We start from the raw sequence: 21,500 nt of genomic DNA, 5'->3' as shown, positions 1-21,500 counted from the left end.
GTAACAACATGATCACGGGATTTAATAATGTGAATAAATGCAACAAAAACAGGGAACATAGCAGATAACATTGCAGCAAACCCAAAAATAACAAGACATTGTTGGGACATTTCGCCATTGTCTTGTTGGTTTGGCGGTGCTGTTATCTAGTATTCAGTCATCTGTTTTTGTGACATTTATTCACATTATGAAATCCTGTGTTCTTATTGTGACACTCTTTATATCACACAATTAATTGTAATATGTTCAAGGAGTAGCAAAACTTTGTTTTTAATGTTTCAGCTAACAGTCAATAAAAATGATGGGAAATTTGACAATTGAATGAAGTAATACAATATTTTCGGAAATGTATGCTAGTCTTAATTTATTGGTATCAGTCTAGAGCTAGGATTTTGATGACCTATAAATCATGAAAAAAATGTCCTAAAAAATGTATTTATGACCTAAAAATCTTTCAAAAATGCCCTTAAAAATGCTCTAAAAATTCATCTTACATAATTGGCTTAGTAGGAAAAGAGGTTTTGTACTACTTAATATTTAGACTAGTAATTAAATTAAATTCTAGTACCAACATTTAACTTTACTTAATTTTACATAATCTTTTCTAAGTAGTACACTTTAATTAATTGTTTTATCTGATGTAGTTACCATGTATCCGCCACAAGGGCACTCTTATCAGGAATTAGCAGGTATATTGAAGGGGTGGTTGGACTGATCCATTACATGGGGTGTACTATGTTAAAATGGCAATATTTGTATAGAAAAACGATTAAAATATTATAGGCTACAAAATAAATGGGTATTAATGGACAAAATATGTAGAGAAAATATCAAAGAAAATAAATATTATTTTACATTAATTATTGAGATTTATGGCCAAAATTAAATGAAAATCCCTCAAAAATGACCGAATAAAACAAAAAATGCTCTTATGAGTTGAAAAAGGCAAAAAATGCAAAAAATGCCCTAACAAATATGTCTTAAAACACTCAGTTTATCACATATCGTAAAGTGGGGTGACTTTGAACGCCGAGGTGACTTTGAACAGTAATTTAGTGCCTTTCTAAATTAAATGCTGTACCCAATTGCGAAAAAACTGAACTAATTTATTGACAACTTAAACAGTTTTTTCGCAATTGGGTACAGCATTTAATTTAGAAAGGCGCTAAATTATTGTTCAAAGTCACCTCAGAGTTCAAAGTCACCCCACTTTACGGTAACATATAAATACTAAAGCAGCTATGTTTCTGGCTTACTAGAAAAAAAAATGCAATTTCATCAAAATCCTAGCCCTAGGTATTACTGTTAAACAAAAGATTGTGACAAAAATTAAGAAAAAAAGTCTGTTTGTGTTTTCAGAAAGGGAATGTCGATTAATTTTCGTTAACAAGCTTTCAGCTACGAATATGTCACTAGATTAGTGTTAAAATATGTTAATACTATGTATTAAACTTCAGAATAATATTCTGTAAACCAAAGCAAAAATAATTTTGGTTCTTTTTGACACAGAGGGTAAGCAAAGAGCAAAGAGTTGTAAGGTAGCAAGTAAACTAAGGCTTGGGTTGTGAGTTTCCAGACTTGTGCCGTGTTGTCTCAGTTGTTGGAGATAACGTTTTGATCATCCTGCTGTGATCATCCTCAGAGTTGTAGACTCTGAGCTTTGAGGACGATCATCAGTTGCTGTGATCATCAGAGTTGTGGACTCTGAGCTTTGAGGACGATCATCAGTTGCTGTGATCATCAGAGTTGTGGACTCTGAGCTTTGAGGACGATCATCAGTTGCTGTGATCATCAGAGTTGTGGACTCTGAGCTTTGAGGACGATCATCAGTTGCTGTGATCATCAGAGTTGTGGACTCTGAGCTTTGAGGACGATCATCAGTTGCTGTGATCATCAGAGTTGTGGACTCTGAGCTTTGAGGACGATCATCAGTTGCTGTGATCATCAGAGTTGTGGACTCTAAACTGTGAGGACGATCATCCTGCTGTGATCATCAGAGTTGTGGACTCTGAGCTTTGAGGACGATCATCAGTTGCTGTGATCATCAGAGTTGTGGACTCTAAACTGTGAGGACGATCATCCTGCTGTGATCATCCTCAGAGTTGTGGACTCTGAGGACGATCATCAGTTGCTGTGATCATCAGAGTTGTGGACTCTGAGGACGATCATCAGTTGCTGTGATCATCAGAGTTGTGGACTCTGAGCTTTGAGGACGATCATCAGTTGCTGTGATCATCAGAGTTGTGGACTCTAAACTGTGAGGACGATCATCAGTTGCTGTGATCATCAGAGTTGTGGACTCTAAACTGTGAGGACGATCATCCTGCTGTGATCATCAGAGTTGTGGACTCTGAGCTTTGAGGACGATCATCAGTTGTTGTGATCATCAGAGTTGTGGACTCTAAACTGTGAGGACGATCATCCTGCTGTGATCATCAGAGTTGTGGACTCTGAGGACGATCATCAGTTGCTGTGATCATCAGAGTTGTGGACTCTGAGCTTTGAGGACGATCATCAGTTGCTGTGATCATCAGAGTTGTGGACTCTGAGGACGATCATCAGTTGCTGTGATCATCAGAGTTGTGGACTCTGAGCTTTGAGGACGATCATCAGTTGCTGTGATCATCAGAGTTGTGGACTCTAAACTGTGAGGACGATCATCCTGCTGTGATCATCAGAGTTGTGGACTCTGAGGACGATCATCAGTTGCTGTGATCATCAGAGTTGTGGACTCTGAGCTTTGAGGACGATCATCAGTTGCTGTGATCATCAGAGTTGTGGACTCTAAACTGTGAGGACGATCATCCTGCTGTGATCATCAGAGTTGTAGACTCTGAGGACGATCATCAGTTGCTGTGATCATCCTCAGAGTTGTGGACTCTGAACTCTGAGGACGATCATCAGCAGCATAATCGAAATGTTAGCTCTAGCAACTGAGACAACACGGCACAAGCACGGAAACTCACAATCCATGAACAGCAGCCGCGGAAGCCTACGCCAACACTTAAACTAAAGCTTACCCTCCTGTCCGTATGTGAAGTAGTCCAAAAGCTGTCTTATTGGATCCGGAAATGAAACAGTTCCGTCTGGTTTCGGGTTCCCTTGACAATACAATTAACTGTGCTCTAACATCAGAACATAATCACAAACCCGAGTAAAGTTGAAATGTTACAACAGTTCCTCATTTACGACGCTTGAAAAAAAATTAAGAAAATGGTTATAACAACAACTTTTAGGTGTTAGAACTCATTTTAATACCTGAAAGTTGTTGTTATAATTAAATTCTTAAGTGATACAAAGCGTTATATGTGTGTAATCAAGATGTATTAAAAAAAATAACGGCACTGACGGTGGTGAATGGAACTGGCAGACAAAAATTAAATACTCCTATTACGACTGAATCTATTCTCAGATTCAATCTCTCTATACGTCACAAATGGGATTGAACCCAGTTCTCTAATCCCATTTGAGAGGAGGCCGTCAGTTGAGCTGCGTCTGGAGCAAAATATTATAATACACTTCAACTTTACGACAGAGTCAACTGCATAGTAAGTAAAATGGCACCAACTACAGTAATAGAAAATGTGAACCTGTGTGCACTGCACCTGTACAAGGTGAATCAAAATTTTACTGTAGTGCAATACGAAATTTTTGTTTGCTGCACACTGGTTACTCAGATAACTCTACAACAAACAAAGAATTTCAATGTAATAAAAGTCTAAAAACTTTAAAACTTTTAGACTTTTATTATAATCTTCGGAATATCTATGATAAGACTTTCCTGTGTTAAACTTCAACGTACCCCGTTAACATGTTTCGACCTATTTATGGGTCATCTTCAGAACTGGTCGTTGTTGGTCTTGGCGGCTCTTGTTTCCTGTGTGGGTGCAGTGCATTCGTAGTGTAGAATCAGAGAGTTTGTGTGTTTTGAAATTGAGTTTTATGTTGAGAATATCGTTGGGGTGTGTCTGTATATTTCATATTGTTCTAGTGTGTTGAGTTTCTGGCTTTTTGGTTGGATGTGCAGTATTTCCATGTCTGTGTTGATGTCTTTGTAGGTGTGGTTGGCATTTGTGACGTGTTCTGCATATGTGGAGGTGTTTTGTAATTTTGTTATGGCTGTGATGTGTTCTTTGTAACGTGTTTGAAATAATCTGCCTGTCTGTCCTATGTAGAAGTTGTTGCAGGTGTTACATTTGAGTTTGTATACGCCTGTGTGGTTGTATTCGTTTGTGTGTTGAGATGTTTTTGTAGAGTGTTATTTGTTCTGTATGCGATGTTGTAGTTGTAGTTCAAAACACATACTGTACACTCTTTGACTCTACACTACGAACACACCCACACAGGAAACAAGAGGCGCCAAGACCAACAACGACCAGTTCCGAAGATGACCGAAAAATAGGTCGAAACATGTTAACAAGGTACGTTAAAATTTAACACAAGAAAGTTCTTATCATACATATTCCGAAGTGATACAGCGTTAAAAGTTGTGTAATCAAGATGTATAAAATATATTATGCATATACCTAGTTTTCACGAAATACAGTTTTTCAACTAATAAAGCAAAAATGTTATGTTTTAAGTCCTTCCAGGTCAAAATATCGTAAGTTTAAATTCACTAAAGAAGACGACATTTTGTGTATGCGCGAAACTTTCGCTTTCAGCACGAATTTATTAAAAATCAGCACTTTTAGCAAGAAATGTTGGAAATACTAGGGCACTTCGATAAGTAAAGTCAAAAATGCTGCAAATCATTGCTCCTGACCATTGAAATCTTGTACTACGTAATACAGCAGCAATTGTTTCATAAATATGCAATATTGAAAGTCTCAAAGTAACCATAAGTAAGTAGTAATTTGTTAATAATATAATAATAAATTAACAAAAGCCGCCCTAAATAAGGGTTCGATAGATTGGCCTACTAGTCAATTCATAAAAAATAATAAGTAAACAAAACAACTGTGTGATAATTTGAAAGAAAAAGAACATTAAGATAAATGATACGAAAACATAGGAAATCATTTACAATCAAAGTTTCTCGGTTACAAATGATTACTAATAATAGTTAAGGATGATTTTAACGTATGAGATCCTATGGCATCAATCGTTGTATCAGAAATTTTATAGTGTTTAAGTTGATTTAAAGTTTCACGTGGGATCGTGCCACGGGCACCGAACATGAGCCCAGAAACTGTCCAATGTGTGATGTGGTATTGTGCTCCGAGATGCTGACAACAAGGCTCATATATGACTTGTTTTTCACGACACACCTCTTGTGGCTGTTGCTCATGCATCTCGAAAAGGATTGTGGGATCAAGAATGACACCCTTATCCTTCTGCCGATCAATTATGATGATATCAGCCCGTCTAGTAGAGCCATCAGAAGCGACGCAACCAACCTCCTCATAAACCTCATAGGAAGCATTCTGACGGATTGAAGCTGCGATGAGAGAACTGGTACTGTGACTGTTTCTGATTTGTAGCACATAATACAGCTTTAACAAATGTTCAATAGGTACTCCATAAAAATCCAAGTTGCAAGAGGTAAAAAAATGCAACTCAATGCTTTAGGATATTAAAAGAAGCTTAAGGGAGAGAAGTGCTACCATACTGAACTACTGCAAGATGGGTGGAAGAGAGGCATTCACTTTCAATCAAGAGTTGACATCCGAAAAGCTTTAGATTGATCTGTGAGAGAGATATTCAGAAATGATGCTGCAGATGGAGTCCGCCGTCTTCTAAGAATTTGGCAACGTATTGTTGACATGGGGACTATATTTGAAGTATGTTGTTGTTGTTTTCTAATGTCAGGTGTTTGACAATGAAGTCATTTGACCTCTTGCACTCCAATATTCTTCAAAGATATTATCATGGTCAGCCACTGAAGCACAGATTTTGAGGTGTTCCGAATCCATTTCTTGGTTTGAGTTGCACAATGGGCAGTTGGGGGACTGATATATTCCAATTCTACTTGAATTATGTAATGTAAAAAGTAACCTAAATAAATTTAGTATGAAACAGTAACTATGTTGCCATTACTTTTCTAATGTCCTGGTACCGTATATGTATTTATGCCATCCTAGCATTATAAACAGGTTACTACATCCAAAATCGTGCGTAATTAGCTTATTTTAGCACGTGTGTCGATAAAAGCAATTACATATTTGCTATGACGTAATACGGAACACTTATTATCTTGGTTATCGCTTCTACGCGTGACGTAACAAGAAATGAAATGCAGGACAAAAGATAACGTATAATTTATTTCCAATCTTTAACAATTTTGTATCACTTTCGTAATACCACATAAAACAGTTCTGTAGTTCAAAGAGACTACATTAACAAAACAAAGGAGCATCTGTAACATAACCTGCAAGGTTCTATATGCTCAATGTCAATGTAAGGGCCCAACTAATCAATACAAACATATGAAGACAATTTGTTAGCTATGGATCCCGAATTGAATTTCTTTCATAATTTCTTTCCTACAATTTATAATGCTAAGATGCCATAAAATGTTGTATCCAACTCGTGGATAATCTTACTATGACACTCGTGAAAATTGTCGCACAAACGATAGTGAGTGCAACAAACATCACTCATGCCATAATCATCAAGATTATCCTCTTGTTGCATAAATAACTATTATTTACTTTTTGACAAATTTAAAAATAAATAATACAATTGACAGATTTAAAGATAAATAATAAAATTGACAAATTTAAAAGATAAAATCCTTGAATAATATAATATAATTTTTTTTGTATAAAATATTATCTTGTAATGAAAAAATAAATTACTTTTAAAAATATCTATCTATCTACATTAAATAAATTTTACAAGAGAAAAAGTTCATCCAAAGGGCTGGACTCTGGAAGAGTACCCAAGACGCCCATTGCATTTCCACGTTGAATTGCAATACTTAAACGTTGACACAAATAAGTAGTGGAACGACGATCACCAGTAATGGAGATCAAAATTTGGCCGATTTGAGATACCAAAACTTTAGCGTCATGACTCCAAGGACCAAAGGTCTCCGCAGCAAAGGGGACTTATTTGTTTTAATCAGGTAGTAGTAGTGGAATTTTCTTAAAAATTGTAACTGGTCAAAATGTAATCTGCTATGTATTGATATTTATGTACAAAATTTTAAATTTAATATTCAAATCAATACAGAATTTAGAATGTAATATTGAAGCAGTATTTTAAACATAAAGTATAAATCTTTTGTTGGCAGGAGAAGCCACATAAGTCAAAAGATTAATTTTTCAGGAGAAACTTTCTTTTTAATTTACTCTTGACTGAATATAAGTATAATAACGAAATTCATATATGTTGGTTAAAGAAAGATCCTTTTCAATTTAAAATACAAGAATTTTTTTATTTCAAAAATTAGAAAAAATACTAGACTTATGTGATTAGGTACAACAGAACAATAGACTTTTTTACTTATGTGACTTTTTCCCGCCGACCAAAGAAATATAGCCTGAATGTTTTATTGTGCCTATTAGTTCACATTACTCACACACAGGATGCGAGACTTTTACACAAGTTTCTCTACACAACATGTAAATTGTCAATAGAGAACTAAGTATTGTTAAAATGTATAAAAAAGAACCTTAAGTCCCTTGATGATACAGATTTCTAGTCTTTGTAGGAATATACAGTACGGTAATGTATTTTGCAAGATGAGAGTCAGAAATTTATGTATTACAGAATGTGAAATGGCACCGAATCTATTTTTTTTGTACGAAATTAAAGAATTATATCATAATGCACAATCCAGGATTAAGCAACGCTCAGATCTTAGTGAAAATTTTAAAATGTAATCTTCATCTTACGATGTTTCGTGACGTATACACGTCCGTTGATGTGACATATTAATAAATTTAAATACTATTGTAGTCACAATCATGCCATGGTATGAAAGAAAAATTACACAACCTCGAGCGGGAATCGAACCTGTGACTTCCTGTTCTCCGGTCAGGCGCTCTAAGTTAATAAAGGACTACGACAAGGGTGTAATATGTCACTATTGTTGTTTAATATATATTTGGATACTGCTTTGACAACATGGCGAAGAAAATGCAGAAATATGGGAATACCTGTAGAAGATGATAAAATGCTGCTTACACTCCTCTATGCTGATGATCAGGTGGTAATTGCCCAAGAGGAGGAAGATATAGAATACATGATGAGAAAATTACACGAGGAATACACAAAATGGGGTTTGACAATAAACTTGGATGAAACTGAATATTTGTGTGTAGGGGGTATAAGTAAAAATCTGAATTTGAGTAATAATATAACAATAAAATCATATAATGAATTCACAAATCAAAATCAACAGTTAATTCCCGATTTTCCACGAAAATCGTCTGTAGCTGCATTTAGATTGGCAACAGGCCATGATTGTTTGGCCAAACATCTGCATAGAATTGGAATATATCAGTCCCCTAACTGCCCATTGTGCAACTCAAACCAAGAAATGGATTCGGAACACCTCAAAATCTGTGCTTCAGTGGCTGGTCATGATAATATCTTTGAAAAATATTGGAGTGCAAGAGGTCAAATGATTTTATTGTCAAACGCCTGGCATTAGAAAACAATAACAACATATTTAGGAGCAAAATTTGATAATACAGGAACATATGAAAATATGATAAATTCAAGAATAATTAACGCCAGGAAAGTTACAGGAACACTAAATTCTATTCTATGGCAGAAGAACATTAGGACAAAAACAAAAATGATGATATATGAATCCATAGTTAAAAGCACATTACTCTATGGATGTGAAGTTTGGCAGATACCTGAGCGATTGAAAAATAAGCTTCTATCTACTGAAATGGATTTCCTGAGAAGATCAGCCATGAAGTCAAGACTAGATAGGGTTAAGAACGAGGATATTAGAAGACTTGTGCATAAAGAGAAAACAGTCATCGAAGAAATACAAAGAAGATAGTTAATTTGGTACGGACATGTTCAGCAGATGGAAAACTATCTTGAAATGAGTTCCAAATGGGAGAAGAAGAAGAGGGCGACCACGAGATACATGGATTAAAGGAGTTACTAATGCTATGTCAAGAGAGAGTTACAAGACGGTGATTGGGAGGACAGAAGAAGATGGCAACTAGGATCCGGAAGGTGACCCTTCTCGCTGTGAAGCTGGACATACATACATCAGTGGAGTAGCGTCAATGTAAGCTAAAAAGCTTAGCTTCCCCAGTTAATAATAATTTAATAATAAACCTGCAGTTTATGGAGAAAATTATTTATTAATTTTAATAGAATTTATATTTAAGCGTTAAATATTGTGATGCGGCAGCTCAGGATGATTTGTGATGCAGCAGTAAACAAGAAGCCTGCACACACCAGCTTCCCAAGCAGACTGGTTTCTTCTGTGTAATCCACCCCGCAGATTTTCCATCCCTTTCTAACTAAACTACCCTAGTCGCAAGGCTCGCAAGAAGCTAGCTTTAACATTTAAAATAAGTAGTTTCCGAGTTATCCCTTTTCGTCAGTTGTGTTCAGTTGAAGTGTTAGTGTGCATTGTGGCTGATATAATAAATAATGAGCGAAATAACAGTTCCTGACACTAATTTACTTGAATTTTTTTAGGACAATTGTATTATCAAGACTGACTTACGAACAAAAGTGTGATTTAAAAAACAAATGTCCGACTCTCTTGCTATCAATGAAGGACACACCCAAAAGACAGACGCATACTTACGTAATGATTCTAATATTGTGATTTCTCTAAGTATGACAGGGAGTGAGCTAATGTTATACGTATACGTGTCTATTTGTTAAGAGATATGTGTAAACCATGAAATCATATTTTACTACGTATCATTTGAGGTCATGCCTTATCGGTGTTACTTACGAGGTTCCAACCAATCTTCGACTGCTGACTTGACATTGACTACTATTTATTTTAAGACTGTATCTTTGTAATACGTTTTTTCATATTGCATGAAAGACAACTTGAGTTAGCTTCCCCTGCTCAAAATTTCATGCTACGCCACTGACATATATACATACGAAATAACACCGAAATTATCCATATTTATACTGAAATTTACGATTTTTATTCATCATAAAATATGATGTCTAATTATGCGATATTCACTCAAGTTGACAGATATTCTGCATCAGTTTACAGTAACAGTAATAGGATCCGTCACACAAATACATTTTTGGAACCTGCTGTACAATACAAGCACAGATGGAATTAGAGGAAGGAAATCTATTTACCTGGTCTGTGTCGGCCGATGATACAGTTGTTTCCTAACAGCAGGACATCCCTGAGGTGCATGGAGCGCCTCGCCAGGCCGAGCAGCAGATGCTCCCCGGCATGCGCCCGCAACAAAGCCACCTGCATCAACACAGTCAGCAGTCCATGTAGGCCATGACGGACAAAATAGTTAGCTACAAGTTTACCCTTCTCACAGTTTGATCTCTCTTTTCCTTTTAAACAATTTTAATTGAGGCATTTTCTGGAATAACAACTTAAAGTATGTTACGTCGTTTTTCCGTTTCCAGCATATACTGAATCCTTGGTAACACATATCCCTCCTGACAAAATATTATTTTCCTTAACAAAGCCTCACAACACCCTCTAGAAACATTTGAATGTCGTTCTTTGCAATGCTTTTTCTTAATGCCAGATCTAAAATGTTTCATGTTCTGTATCTCAAATTCAAGATTTTGTAGTTAAGTTCTTGTTTCAAAGAATGCCTCATTTCATATCTAGCTTCCAAATGATCAATAATTTTCACAAATCTATTTCTAGTATTCCAAGTACATCTCAACTTCAGTATGGGTACAAGCGACAAAGATTTTGTAATTACATAATACCAAATCATGATACCGGTAATGATAATAATAATAATAATAATAATAATAATAATAATAATAATAATAATAATAATAATAATAATAAAACTAAAATAATATTAAAATTGAAATGATAACGAAGATGACAACAACAGCAACAACAACAACACACGTAGGTAACACTTAATTTAAAATATCCAAAATACAGTATCAAAATGTCAAGCAATGACTAAGATCGATTATGCAAGGTGGACAGTAAGTAATGTCATTAATTTCAGGGGGTTATTCTTTGAGATATTTCAAACAAAAAAGTTGAACACAATTTTGCTAGTTTTTGCTTCCTTTTTGAGGTAAAAATTATTTTGTACGAAACATTTCATAGCGTGTTTTGGGAAAGCTATTGATTTAATTCCAAATTTGGGGAGGCGGAGACGTAGATGGAAAGATAATATTAAAATGGATTTGAGGGAGGTGGGATATGATGATAGAGACTGGATTAATCTTGCACAGGATAGGGACCGATGGCGGGCTTATGTGAGGGCGGCAATGAACCTCTGGGTTCCTTAAAAGCCAGTAATTAAGTAAGTAAGTATGCTTAGTCAATTTAAGAGAGCAGAATATTATGACAATAAATTATTTAAATAATTTAAGTTTTGTCCTTTAAATGTGCAGAAATTTGATCTGAACAGATGTAACTTTCCGTTCTGCAAAGGAATTTTACAATGCTATATTTGATCAGATTTCTCTACATATAAAGGACAAAACTTAAATTATTTCAATCATTTATTATCATAATACACTGCTCTCTTAAACTGATTGAGCATATTGGGAATTAAATCAATGGTTTTCCCTAAATACGCTATGAAATGTTTCATATACCGGTAAAACAATTTTTATCTCGAAAACGAGCAAAATTGTATTCAACTTTTTTGTTTGAAATATCTCAAAGAATAACTCCCTATATAAAGAAGCATGATAACTTAGCCAATATGTTGTAGCCTATTAAAAATTGTCTCAAATCTCTAAATATTGCTGTTAACAGAAAATGACTTTCATTTTAAAATATAATAATCCACGCAACGTAACTTGAAAAATATTCAGCAAGGATGTAATAGGATAAAAATAGAATTTCATCATACCTGATCATCCAGCTGCAACTCCGTGAAAGCTGGGATGTATTTGGCCCATTCTACGAGTATCAACAACTGTTGTTTCATGGAGTCACAGACGTCATTGATGTTGGCATATTGTTTGTTTGTCAGGTTGAAGTCAGCCTCGGTGACGTTCATCTGAAATAAACAAATCTGATAATGCAATGAAGCTGTCACTCAGACAGGCCTGCTAGCGTGCAGTGCACTAATGTTCAGGGCAGTAGTGAAGTCGTTTAATACAATGTAAAATAAATGGAATAACAGCAAACACCACTCATTAACTGGTACCTACAGTATTTCACTTACACATAATAACAGAACATACAGTTGAACTTCATTAAAACGCTCTCAAAGGAATCCAGCAAATGGTTTTCAACAATTCCGATGTCAGGTTTGTTTGTCTGGCTGTGATTCATGAGGTCCCGGGTTCGATTTCGGGCTACACCGAGAAAATTTCAAGGGTATAAGATGCAAAACGGAACCAGGCAGCTTTTTTTCAGGAAAAATAGGGGAGCCATGACAGGTGGAGAATTCCAGTTAAAGAAAAGCCAATTGATAGCTCCTTCGAAGCAATGGCCATGCAGTAGTTACGCAGTTTACTACTAGATGGCAGGTGTTCAGCTCAAACCTGATTGCTTGTGTGACTGTAGTGTCGTAGAGAGAGTAATCAGTTATCATCAATTACATCATTTGATACAGCGTAATTTAATTAAATAACCAATTTAGAAACATGTTCATACAGACGATGTCAAAGAAAATATCCATATTCTAGGTACACAATACTTATTCACTTACTTATGACTTTTAAGGAACCCGGAGGTTCTTTGCCGCCCTCACATAAGCCCGCCATTGGTCCCTATCTTGAGCAAGATTAATCCAGTCCATACCATCATATCCCACTTCCCTCAAATACATTTTAATATTGTCCTCCCATCTACGTCTCGGCCTCCCCAAAGGTGTTATTCCCTCTTGTCTCCCAACTAACACTCTATATGCATTTCTGGATTCGCCCATACGTGCTACATGTCATGCCCATCTCAAACGTCTGAATTTAATGTTCCTAATTATGTTAGGTGAAGAATACAATGCGTGCAGTTCTGTGTTGTGTAACTTTCTTCATTCTCCTGTAACTTCATCCCTCTTAGCCTCAAATATTTTCCTAAGAACCTTATTCTCAAACAACCTTAATCTCTGTTCCTCTCTCAAAATGATAGTCCAAGTTTCACAACCATACAGAACAACCGGTAATATAACTGTTTTATAAATTCTAACTTTCAGATTTTTTGACAGCAGACTGGATGACAAAAGCTTCTCAACCGAATAATAACAGGCATTTTCCATATTTATTCTACGTTTAATTTCCTCCCGAGTGTCATTTATATTTGTTACTGTTGCTCCAAGATATTTGAATTTTTCCACCTCTTCGAAGGATAAATCTCCAATTTTTATAGTTCCATTTCGTACAATATTCTGGTCACGAGACATAATCATATACTTTGTCTTTTCGGGATTTACTATACCAGGTAAATTTATAATTTACGAATTGATGCTGACAGGTTTCGTAATACCACGAAGAGACAGAAAATTTTGAAATTTATGATTTTAAATATTCATCCAACTACCGCAAAAAATCATGTCAAATGTTCAAGAATCTGTAATGGTATAGAGAAGAGGATCTTCGACTGATGTCTTGCTTGACTGTTGTAGCCTGTAGTGTCTGAAAACTTTAAAGGACACTCATACTCATAGAGTGAGCTGAAGGCATCTATTTTTCCTAATTAACAATATCTATTGCCTGGTTTAAGGTGATGAAGACATTGGAGTTCGTAAGCAAGAAAACTGAGACGCTTATGAAAAATGTCGTGAACTGTTGAATGAGGAACTTGCAATTCCCTACTAATTCTGCAAACCAGAGCACACACTGCATTTTACGCTGTGGCGCCCATATCTCGACTGACAAGGAAATGACTTATGTAGGCTATAATCTGTCGTCATTCCGTTTGCGCGGCAAGTGACGCAACAATAACCTTGAATTGTGACAGAATAAATCTATCGATTGTGCTTTACATTACAAAATTATAATGTACGTACAATTCTCGCATTATTCGATGTTATTTAACCCGGATACACAATATAATGTACCGAGGAACATTCTTTTCTATCCCTGTATTTCTACCGTTTCTTAAGCACTGTCACATGGTTGGATTTTCTGGTATGCCATCAGCTGCATTGCACACTGTATGAGAAGAATGCACGCCCAAACATTCTGGAGTTTAAACAGGATTTGTACAGGAATGAGGTGTGAAGAGACTAAATACTGCACAAAATAACGTCTCAAACGGTATTCTCTGCATAATCTCTGTCATTGGCGAAGAGAATTGGTATATTGCATGAAGAAGGAGCGTTTTAATGAAACTTCACTGTATACACTTAATTTTATGGCACATACAATAAATTGTGCGACCTAACCCCATATATATTTTCTCATTATACACGTAGCCTACCCATTAATTGTTTTATTATTATTATTATTATTATTATTATTATTATTATTATTATTATTATTATTATTCACAGAAACCCTTTTTTTTCTGTACTCAATAATTTTTAAACTACTTTGAGTACCGGTAGTCTAATTTAATATATAGTACAGCCCATCATAAGGGCTCATGTAAAACTGATTTTATAAATGTTTATTTGAAGAGCTGCAGTCATACGGACATCGAAGTATATATGAGAAAGTGATATGTGTGACTGACAAGTCAAATCAATTAGCAAGAAACGTGCAAGTTAATCCTTTCGAGCTGTCTTGAACTGGAAACTTTGCATTAAATTTTCAGAGGCAGTCTAGATGTAGATTTTTCAACCTATATTTATTTTTGTCTGAAACTTCTGATTTGAAGAATATATTTTCACTTATGGACATACCGACTTCCGACATTGATTTATTCAGAATTATTTCCTATATAAAAATTAAAAAAATTTTCAAAACAAGATTTATTAAAAAAAAAAAAAACGATTTTACTTCTCGGGAACAAAATAATGAGTGGGTCCTACCAGAATAATTTTATTTCTTCATATTTCACATTTACTGAGCACGTGATTGTAAAACATCATAAATAATCTATCTTCGCTTCTGCTTTGTCTGGATTCTCACAGTAACCGTGCATTGCTAATGAATTTAAACCTTTGTTTTCCCAACATTTACACATGTTTTTACTTCCGTATTTCATTGCGATTTTGTTTCTCGAAAAGATGAGGTGCCTATGCTACAATAAAATTATTATTTATGTCGTATTAAAGCACCATTGGATTAAATATATTACACGTTAATAAGCTATTATTTAACTCCATGTTAGTGAAATGCAATTATATTTAAGTAATAATAATAATAATAATAATAATAATAATAATAATAATAATACCACCATACTTTACAACCTACAATTTACATTCAAATATTTCAGATAATTTAATAGCACACATTACATATATATTAAGTGATGAAAATGTGCATTTTACGTTGTCTCTTGTGTATGTGAATATAATACTGTTTGAAGTTGAAACCAATTATAAAAACTTCTCTTGAAAAATACATCTTAAACAGATCATCCTGTGCTCTATCTACAAGATATGTTACACTGACTTTTTGTCAAGAATCAGTATTGGCTGGTTCCACTGTAGTAAGTGGTTAGTTAATACGATATGCCGTGTGTTTTTCTGGGACATAGGTTTCTTATGGCAATATTAAGTCCCTATGAATAAAAACAATGAAGAAATAACTTGATCAGTAGACCAGTTTAGAAATCAGCAGACGTTGACAATTTGTAAAACAAGAGAACATCAGACTTTGACTTAGCAACCATAATTGATGTTCTCTTGTTTTACGGATTGTCAAAGCCTGCTAATTTCTAAACATGGCACACTGATTAAATATTCCTTCTTCTTCTTCTTTCTTCTTCTTCTTTCTTCTTCTTCTTCTTCCCTGCAAGTATTAGGCCAAATGGCCTGTTACGATCTCACAGTTGAATTTTCAATCCAGCGCTTCTTTGGACGACCGAGAGATCTCTTCCCGTTTGGACGATAGTGGAGCATGACTATTGTTTTTATACACACTGTAGGTTTCATGGCAATGTTAAAAACCTATGTTCTATGCTCAGAAAAACATACGGCATAAATAATATCCATTCAATAGTTAGAAAGAATCATAAAATAGAGTTTTTTTATAAATATGTATTATGTTATATTACTTTCCCTCAATTGTGTACAATGAGAAAATAAAACTGGACGGACAAAATGCAGCACCGCTACCCCAACCAAGCCACTGCCACCACCAAGCGCTCCAACCCTCGCACGTCATTTATTGTATAGTGCCACTCCTCCAGCTACAAACCGTGAAGATTGTCGGCTGGAACTTCTATGCTAAGCCCTATCAGACTTGCCAGATATAAGTTCAATTCGGACACAAGACTTGCTTATCGTTTAGTTCAGTGGAATCAATCTGCAGGGGTTTCGGAACACGTGGAGATCATATTTCAACAGCGTTATATTAGTGGTATCACTCTGTTTTAGGGATGTTACGCCCATAAAAAAAATTACATTCCTGTTGTTGAACCAGGGGCGATTTCTCAGGGCATGCTATGCTTGCTGCGCAAGCCCAATATTTTCGTAGAATGTGTTTTTCTCAAAATGGGATTACGTACATTAAAATTTATTTTGATTTTTGGAATACTGTATAGGCGTAATACCATCCACAGGTTGCACACCGCAAGTATCGCAAAGCTTGCTCGTTTCTCAGAGCTACAGGAAAAACGTAGAAATAGCGAGAATATGATGCGCGCGCAAGTGTCTTCCTCCTTGGTCCGTCCTAGGCGCACATGCTTCTGTTATGTGTTGTTTGAAGCTCTGGTCCGAGAGCTACACCAACGACTATTTAACGTTCTTACACAGACCAGTATGTGCTGTAATTTGCGAGTGCAATGTAATTGTATGAGCGGAATGCATGTGTTAGCTGCTGCATGTATTATTAATTCTTAAACATTAATTTGAAGTATTGCAATGAGTTCGGAGTTGTGTGTTATTGAAACCTTATTATTAAATCCATTTTCCTGAAGGACTATTCAAGAGAAGACAGACATTACAGAGAATATGTGCGCTCGTTCACTGCAGCTCAATACAACAATGTGCATTGGTTGGCAGGGTCGAAAAAACTAAATAAACTGTTTTGTTGGCCATGTTTGTTATATCATATCGAACTTGTACATCTGATAAGCGAATATGATCCATGACTCATAATGATTTCATAATTATAAAATAAATTATTTATGTGGGTCTGATTATTTTTATTAATTATGAATTATTTATCCTCCCATCTTCCCCTATGAATAAAAGAGCAAGCATTCGCCCCTGTGTTCAACCACCATTTTTACGGGTTGTTTGATCTCAAAATAGGCAATATTTGGTGTTGAAGAGATAACAAATTTATTGTTTAACATACCTACTCTTTCCTTGTGAAATTTACCAATTCACTCATATAATATCTTTGGTTCATTCCTGTTTTCAGTTCTGCTTTAAAGACAATTTTATACGTGTTGCAGTTATAAGGCAAAGTTACTGTTAGTAAAGCTCTGTTAACTGGAGTTAGTAGTTGTAAATCCAATTGAAAAAAATGAAGTAATTTGGTGGTTTAAATCAGAGAATATAGCAAGGAGCGATGGAGCGGCAGGTGATTCGTCGAATCCTATAATTGCGTGAAACGTTTATGCTGTTCGTGATCGTTATTGTGAGCATGGTTAGGATTGTAAGGATGTCGTGGATTTGAAACAAAAGTTTGATATTTCTTTTATGCTCGACCATGCCGAAATGTAGTAATTATACACCTGGTAGCAGTCCTTTAATGCATGTCATTAAAGTACACCTATTCATTAAAGTACACGTTTTCGATTATTCTCGGATATGCAATCGAAAGACAACGAGGGAATCGTCACGGAGGCTGGAAATCCAATACTGTCGCAGAAGGTTATGTTCTGTTACTATAATAATTAGCGTTAATTGTAAATAATATTCAAATAAATTCAATTTGTCATCTCGTTTTTCAATTCTAAATCAATTTCCAGGTTATATCAAAATTAGTTCATGTTATTCTCTACATTACATCAAGGTCAATGACATTATTGTTACTCGGAAAAAATCAATACTTTCGCGTCTGCGCACATCTCACAATTTACGAGCTATGCACAAGGTCACTTCCGATCTTCAGTCAGATACAAATAAAATGAATACTTCTGAATAATTTCAAGTTAGAAATATGGTCGAGCATAAAAAGTCGTATGAAACTTGCCTATAATGGTAATTAAGACGCTCGTATTAAAAATTATGAAACTCGCTTGCGCTCGTTTCATAAACAAACATACTCGCGTCTTAATTACTATCATTATAGGCTCGTTGCATAATGTACTATTAATTTCTCAACATTTAAGTTTAACAAGGCGGCGCCTTCTCGTTAACTATTTTATAATCGTTTTCTCATTCCAACAGGCCTAGTCTGGAGAAGTTCTGAAGATGGCCCATAACAGGCTGAACTAGTTAACCAGGTACTGTAATATTTAACACGCGAAAGATATATAATACATATTCCGAAGTGATATAGTATTCAAAATTGTGTAATCAAGATGTATAATGAAGCTATTTGTTAAAACAGTGAAGTTGTGGCAATGCTTCAGTCAAAGAATTTCACAATAAGTTGCAGGGTTCGGTCCCCGGTGAATTATGTGAGATTTGTAATAGGCGAAGAGGTCTTACAATTGGACAAGGCTTCCACGTGTATTTTCATTTAATTCTAATATTTTTTTCTTTAGTTTTACGAGATAAATATTTTGATACAAATATTCCTGAAGCTAGTTTGTTCGACACGTGAGGACTGTAGGCACATGGAGGTATTGCATATGAATTATACACACCATTGTCCGGGATTGAGTCCAAAATTATCTGGCAAGTCAACACCCAATATATTTTACATACCTCAAGTGCTGCACCAACCTGGCGTGAGAGCATCTCTGCGTTTAGCAAGGATGCACATGACAGTCCGTTTCCTGTCGCCTGCTCCTCGTAGCTGGGCCTCCGGGAGCTTATGCGATCTCGCTCGTTCTGTACCGCTGCAACACACACAACACACATCCATTATTGCGTAAGCTACACATTTCTTATTGCTTACATGTTCTACTTACTGTTTATTGTACGCTCACCGATATTCAATGTATTTTATTCTTATTTTCTATTCAAAAAACTATTAACAACAATGAATATTGTTCATATTTTGTTTCCTGCAGTTCTTAAAACAATGTATATGCACCATGCTAATTTTCATTTGTTTTTATTTACGTAAATAATGGTCTACAATGTGGCCAACACAACATATTATCTTCATATACAATTCACGTTATGTTTGGTTTGCAGTGACTTATAAAAGAATGTATTCAAGATTAATGTAGGAACATGCTAGACGAGTATTATTCTTTAACCAAAATTATCATTTTTTAATTGTTCGGATACAATTGTAATAAAATTAAGAAACATCCCCATACTAAAATTGACTTTCCCTGGAAAAAAATGATCGTTCTTTAACATTTCATAAAACGTCATAGTTTCATCTGATATTTTATGAGGTTGTTGTGACTGAGACCCCATTGGCAATTAAAGGGCTCCCTGCAAAAAGGGGGTAGCTCCACTTTTTGGTCAAATTAATGTTTTGCTGTTTCATACGTTAAAAAATATGTCCGATCTTTTACTACAAGAACGGTGTGATTCCGAGCATTTGGCAGTGAGTTACAGTGGAATTGGAGCAGGAGGCAGCTCCTGAAGTTATACAGGGTATAAATAATGTCATTAATTTCAGGAGCTTTCTTTGAGATATTTCAAACAAAAAAAGTTTAATACAACTTTGCTCATTTTTTGCTTCCATTTCGATATAAAATAGTTATAATGAAACATTTCATGGCGTGTTTTGGCAAAGCCATTGACTTAATTCCCAATATGCTCAGTCAATTTAAGAGAGCAGTGTATATGATAATAAATTATTGAAAAAAATTAGTTTTGTTCTTTAAATGTACAGAAATTTAATCAGAACAAATGTAATTTTCGTTCTACAAAGGAATTTTAAAATGTTACATTTGTTCGGATGAAATTTCTGCACATTTAAAGGACAAAACTAAAATCCTTATTATTCATATTCTTATTATTATTATTATTATTATTATTATTATTATTATTATTATTATTATTATTATTATTATTATTAGTCTAGATTTTCCTACATAGAAAGCCTTCTTAATTTTTATCAAGAAGTAAAATACCTGTAATTACTTCCTTATCTTATCTTTCCACCAATGCAGGTGATCCTACCTCATTTACTGTCATAAAACTTGTTTGCTGAATATTTAAGTCATTTTTGTGTTCATCAGACTCTTATTATAAAATGCTTTTGTGTATTACATAATGCAGTGATGTTACAGAAGCTTGTAGTCAATTGCGTGTCATGTAAGTGATTATGTATTCAGTATTTTTATTTTTTATTATATATATTTTTTATTATTGTTATTTTAAAGTTAATACTGTGTGTATGTATTCTCTTTTTTACTTAATTATGTTTATTATTATTTTTAAGTTAATATTTGTATACCGGTATCTATTTTTCTGTACGTGATTTGATCCTGGTTGAGTGGAAGAGAAGGCCTGATGGTCTTAACTCTGCCAGGGAAAATAAAACTATTATTATTATTATTATTATTATTATTATTATTATTATTATTATTATTATTAAGTGTGGACATAGGCTAATCCCCGAAGTTAATTTCCAATCTTGTTCTATAGATATAAGGAATTTAGATAACTTATTGAAGCATAATCATTTCAAAATTAATTTAAAGAATTTATGATTTTATTTCAGAATTGAGAAACTCTAGCTTACCTTCCTTCTTCATGCCAGCCTTGAAGCATTTCCGTAGCCTGCAGTAGCGGCACTGGTTCCTCTTGTCCTTGTCTACTATGCAGTTCCTACTGAACCTGCAAACACAAATACGTATACGTTACGTCGAATTAACCATAACTGATATACTTTAGCTATAAGCATAAGACAGAATCATTCGTAACAATACACGAATATAAAAATGAACTTTAGTATAATATACTGTACAATACACATATGCGCATGCGCAGGACTCGAAATATACGTTTTCACCAATCGGAACGCTCTGTTCTTTTCGTGCACACGATGCTGCTGATAACGACAACAATGGAATTAACGATGAGTGAGATGACGCCGAGTATTACCATGAAATATTTGGACCTGTGTACACATCAATTAATATACAAAATTCTTACACAAGTCTTCGGAAATTTCCATCTCTTTATCATATTTACACAGACAGAAACCATGAACGATAGTCACTTCATTCAGCTGAAATCTCGTAATCATATGAATTACTAAATAAAATGTATTCAGCATGCCCCAAT

At 34.8% G+C, this 21,500-nt stretch overlaps 1 protein-coding gene across 17 annotated transcripts in view; it reads right to left on the bottom strand.

Annotated features, from left to right (window-relative positions):
- Hnf4 (Hepatocyte nuclear factor 4) overlaps positions 1–21,500 on the bottom strand; it is a 347,887-nt gene that overhangs the window by 6,927 nt on the left and 319,460 nt on the right. For 11 of the 17 annotated variants that reach the window (XM_069846436.1, XM_069846437.1, XM_069846444.1 and 8 more), the window contains 5 exons: positions 20,956–21,050; positions 19,011–19,144; positions 11,979–12,143; positions 10,258–10,378; positions 3,021–3,101 (listed from right to left, as the gene is read on the bottom strand). In XM_069846436.1, the coding sequence (XP_069702537.1) occupies positions 3,021–3,101; positions 10,258–10,378; positions 11,979–12,143; positions 19,011–19,144; positions 20,956–21,050 (596 nt within the window). The remainder of the gene's footprint in view (positions 1–3,020; positions 3,102–10,257; positions 10,379–11,978; positions 12,144–19,010; positions 19,145–20,955; positions 21,051–21,500) is intronic. The other 6 variants (XM_069846439.1, XM_069846440.1, XM_069846438.1 and 3 more) reach the window with 6 other exon arrangements.

The sequence above is a fragment of the Periplaneta americana genome, chromosome 14 (genome assembly GCF_040183065.1).
Source record: "Periplaneta americana isolate PAMFEO1 chromosome 14, P.americana_PAMFEO1_priV1, whole genome shotgun sequence".
Lineage (NCBI taxonomy): Eukaryota > Metazoa > Arthropoda > Insecta > Blattodea > Blattidae > Periplaneta > Periplaneta americana.
Note: the sequence above shows the minus strand (reverse complement) of the source record. Positions and strands in the feature narration are given on the sequence as shown.